The sequence below is a fragment of the Papilio xuthus genome, unplaced genomic scaffold (assembly GCF_000836235.2).
Source record: "Papilio xuthus unplaced genomic scaffold, Pxut_1.1 DF827679.1, whole genome shotgun sequence".
Classification (NCBI taxonomy): domain Eukaryota; kingdom Metazoa; phylum Arthropoda; class Insecta; order Lepidoptera; family Papilionidae; genus Papilio; species Papilio xuthus.
Genome location: NW_013530970.1, coordinates 5,608,223 through 5,611,749, shown reverse-complemented (window position 1 = coordinate 5,611,749; position 3,527 = coordinate 5,608,223). Strand labels below are relative to the sequence as shown.

Sequence of the window (3,527 nt, the reverse complement as noted above, 5' to 3'; positions counted from 1 at the left end):
CCCCCGCCTGCATTCTGCACCGCCCCGTAACCCTCGCTGCCCATAGCAAATCTGCTGCTGAGAATATATTTATACAATTATTTTCATTTGCGATTTCATTCATTTTTACATAGTTGTTGGATTGTTGGAATAAGTGACATTTAAATCATTAGTTAATTATTTGTGAGACTAACTTGTGGTGCTGCAGCGAGGTGGTGGGGCTGCAGAAGTCTCGTGTGATGATGTTGGAGGCGAGGTCGCCCAGTTTGATGCTGGTGGTGTGCGCCGCGCTGATCTCTTCCCGCTCCCGTTCTCTTTCTCTCTCCCTCTCTCGTTCTCTTTCCCGGTCGGGCAGGCGGTCCAGGTTGCGGTCGGGCTGGCCGGGTGCGCCGGGCGGGGGTACGCTGCATGTCACGCTCACCGCCTCGTTGTCCCTTAACTTCTGGAACCGAGCCGGTCTGGCCTTAGTGCTCTGTATACTCTTACTCAACTTAATAATAAGTTTATTATAGAATCATTGAACATCCGTTTAACAGAATTGTGTTTCCATGGTTGTGACATAGTAGATATATAAAATTACAAGTTTACAAGAGATATACTCACGGGAAAGCGTTGATCACTGTTCTGATTGATCTGATGGGTGATGATGGCATTGATGAGCGAGGCTGCGGTTAGTTTGCCATCGACAGGCAGGTTGCGTGCGTCCGCCGGTCCCGCTCCCGGCGCAGCCACGCCCGCCGCCACGGCCGCGCCCGCCCCCGCAACACCCACCCCCGCGCCCGCCCCTCCTGCTGAGCTCACCACGCTCGTAGAACAGCTCACTGATGTTCTTCTAAAAAAAATATTATATGTTATAGTATTGCTACAGGTAGTGTGAATAGTATGATAATTTTATCTGTGTTTATACTGACGCGTCCTTCCTATCGAGCATGTGGGCGGCGAGTGCGCGATGTTTGGGCGCACTGTACACCGCCGCCGAGCCCGCGCCTGCACGTCTTTCCTCTGCCCCCGCACCCGCACCTGCGCTGCCGGACTGCAAACAAACATACTTCGGTCAACTTTACTCTTACGTTTATATCTGTGCTGGTAGTTTTAACTCGTGCAGTATGTGGTGCAGCCTACCTGTGGGTGCATATGATGCCTGTCGTGCAGCAGCTGCGCCTGTTGCTGCGCATGCTGCGCGCTCTGCGCATGTTGGGAGTGCTGCGAGTGCGGGGTCTGCGGATGCTGTTGATGTTGGGAGTGTTGCGAGTGTTGTGGATGCTGCGGGTGCTGCTCGATGACGTAATGTCGCTCCGGTATTGTCACCATGCCACCTCTGTAACAAATATGTAATGTAAGTTGTTAGCTATTCTAGATACTTCTAAGTTAGTTTGTTGGGTTGTAAGTTAGTTACGTACCGATCTCTGTTCTGAGTGTTGCGGTCGCGTGCGGTGTCGTACTGCGCCTGCAGAGGACGCCGCTCGCGCTCCGGCGGGTACTGCAGCGGCTGGTGGTACTTCTGCGGCAGCGGGAACTCGCGCTGGGATCTGCAGCACGAATACATATCGCTTAAATAACCAGCAATTGCTATAGTTTACATCTAAGCCAGTCGAATATCCGACTCGAAGGATTTTACTAATACTTGGTTTTACATTCATTTTAAATACTATGTTTTTTTTTATTTTTTAGTGTTATAGCAAAATGTCTTTTAGTGAACAGATATTGTACCTAATATCATGATGTTGTGAATGCTGCTGATGTAACGTATGCTGCTGGTGCTGCGAGTGCTGTTGATGTTGCTGGTGTTGCTGATGCTGTTGGTGTTGCTGGTGTTGTTGGTGTTGTTGGTGTTGTTGATGCTGCTGGTGCAGCTTTGGCTCAGGCTTGGGGTCAGGCTGCGAGCCCCGCGGCACGGGCAGTGCTGGTGCCGCAGACGCTGCGTTCACTAGTGATGTAAACGCCTCGTGACCTGAAATAGGAGAAAATCAGTATAAACTCTTTTCTTTTTAATGAAAATTTATGTTAGGAAAGTTGAAAAGTTGTATATTTACCTGGTGGCGGGTGAGGGTAGCCGTGCTGGTGCGTGTGGGGGTGTGGATGAGGATGGGGGTGTTGGTGGGGGTGGGGGTGTGCGTGCGTATGCCGCGTGATGACGGACACGGCGTCGTGGTCCCGGCGAGCGGGCTCCGCGCCCCGCCTGGCCGCGCCGTGCATCTGCTGCGAGGTGATGAAGTCCGTCAGCATTATCTGCCGCCGCTCCAGGTGGTAGCCGGTGCCGCTGGAGGGCGCGTTTGAGCCGCTCGTTGACTGCAAACAAATTATTCCTTTTGATTTCTAGAAAATTTACAAGTACCGTATACTTATGAATAAAACAGTATCCGACGTACCGTGGTAAACTGTGAGGGTGACTGTGGGCGTTGCTGCGTGTAGTATGCGCCGGGGCTGCGCCGCTTGAAGTATGTGTCGAAGGGTCGCTTGTCGGGGGCGTGGTGGGGGCCGAGGACGGGCGTGCCCGCAGTGATGGAGCCCGGCTTGGGCTCGAAGCGCTCCGCGAGCGGCGTGCCGGCCGTGATGGAGCCTTTCGGGTTGCCCTTGGTGGGCGTGCGGGCCGGGAGCGCCGCCCGCGCCGCGCCCTGACCCTTCGCGTACAGCGTGGGCGACTCTCTCTCCGCCGCTCTGTACGTGTACTCGCTCGGGGTCCGACAAGTCTGCTGACAAACACATGTTAAGTCAGATATGAAGCACTCATTTACTATCAAGTTTTATTGTTTATGTTTATTAGTATAAGTAGGTACCGGTTTGTTGGGATGCGTGAAGGAGTCTATCCTGGGTCGCTTGACGCTGAGGTCCAGCAGGGGCTCGTGTCTCTGGTCGTGTCGTTGGTCGTGCCGCTGGTCGTGTCGCGGGTCGAGGTCGCGCCTCTCGAGGCGGTCCTCTGGCGGTGCCAGCGGCATCGGCAGCGGCGTGATGGTGGCGGGGCGGTGCGGGGAGCGCGGCGAGCGGGGGGAGCGGGGCGCCTGCGACACGTGCGACAGCCCGTGTGCGTGCGCGTGCGCACCGTGACCACCCACCACTGTCAACGTCGCCAGGGACTCGTGCGGCGGAGGCTGTAAATGTTAGGTTTATATAGCTCTCAATGTATAAATCAAAAGATGTTATCATTTCCGGAAACATTGCCTCGAATCATTAGTATATATTAGTTACCTTGGTAGTGTGGGTGGTGTGTGGGGGAGCGTGCGACGTCTGCGGTGGAAGGTGGGGCGGGCGCACGTTTTTCAGCAGGCTGACCTCTATCATGTTGAGCACCACGTCGCGCACAGTCATCGGCGCCGAGGCAGAGGACGCCACCGCCTGCACAACACATTCACTCTTGTATACTATACTCTATTTGTAATAATTGGTTAGAATTTGTATATTATAGAACATGCAGCAGCAGTTACGATGAAGCTACGTGTATAACCTTGGCGGCAGGAGCGTCGTTCTCCTCGTCGGCTGTCTCAGTGGCGGAGGAGTCGTACTCGTCGCGGCGATGTCTGCGCGGTGCCACTGCATCAGTGCGCGGTCCT

At 54.3% G+C, this 3,527-nt stretch overlaps 1 protein-coding gene across 1 annotated transcript in view; it reads right to left on the bottom strand.

Annotated features, from left to right (window-relative positions):
• The window catches only part of Smr (nuclear receptor corepressor smrter), a 4,697-nt gene extending 1,176 nt beyond the window's left edge, over positions 1 to 3,521 (bottom strand). The window contains exons 1-12 of the mRNA XM_013311931.1: positions 3,422 to 3,521; positions 3,166 to 3,312; positions 2,757 to 3,068; positions 2,349 to 2,672; positions 2,013 to 2,268; positions 1,690 to 1,930; positions 1,380 to 1,508; positions 1,102 to 1,297; positions 891 to 1,012; positions 583 to 811; positions 174 to 418; positions 1 to 57 (exon numbers count right to left, since the gene is read on the bottom strand). Coding sequence (XP_013167385.1) covers positions 1 to 57; positions 174 to 418; positions 583 to 811; positions 891 to 1,012; positions 1,102 to 1,297; positions 1,380 to 1,508; positions 1,690 to 1,930; positions 2,013 to 2,268; positions 2,349 to 2,672; positions 2,757 to 3,068; positions 3,166 to 3,285 — 2,231 coding nt within the window. The 5' untranslated portion in view covers positions 3,286 to 3,312; positions 3,422 to 3,521. The remainder of the gene's footprint in view (positions 58 to 173; positions 419 to 582; positions 812 to 890; positions 1,013 to 1,101; positions 1,298 to 1,379; positions 1,509 to 1,689; positions 1,931 to 2,012; positions 2,269 to 2,348; positions 2,673 to 2,756; positions 3,069 to 3,165; positions 3,313 to 3,421) is intronic.
• Between the last annotated feature and the right edge of the window lie 6 nt (positions 3,522 to 3,527).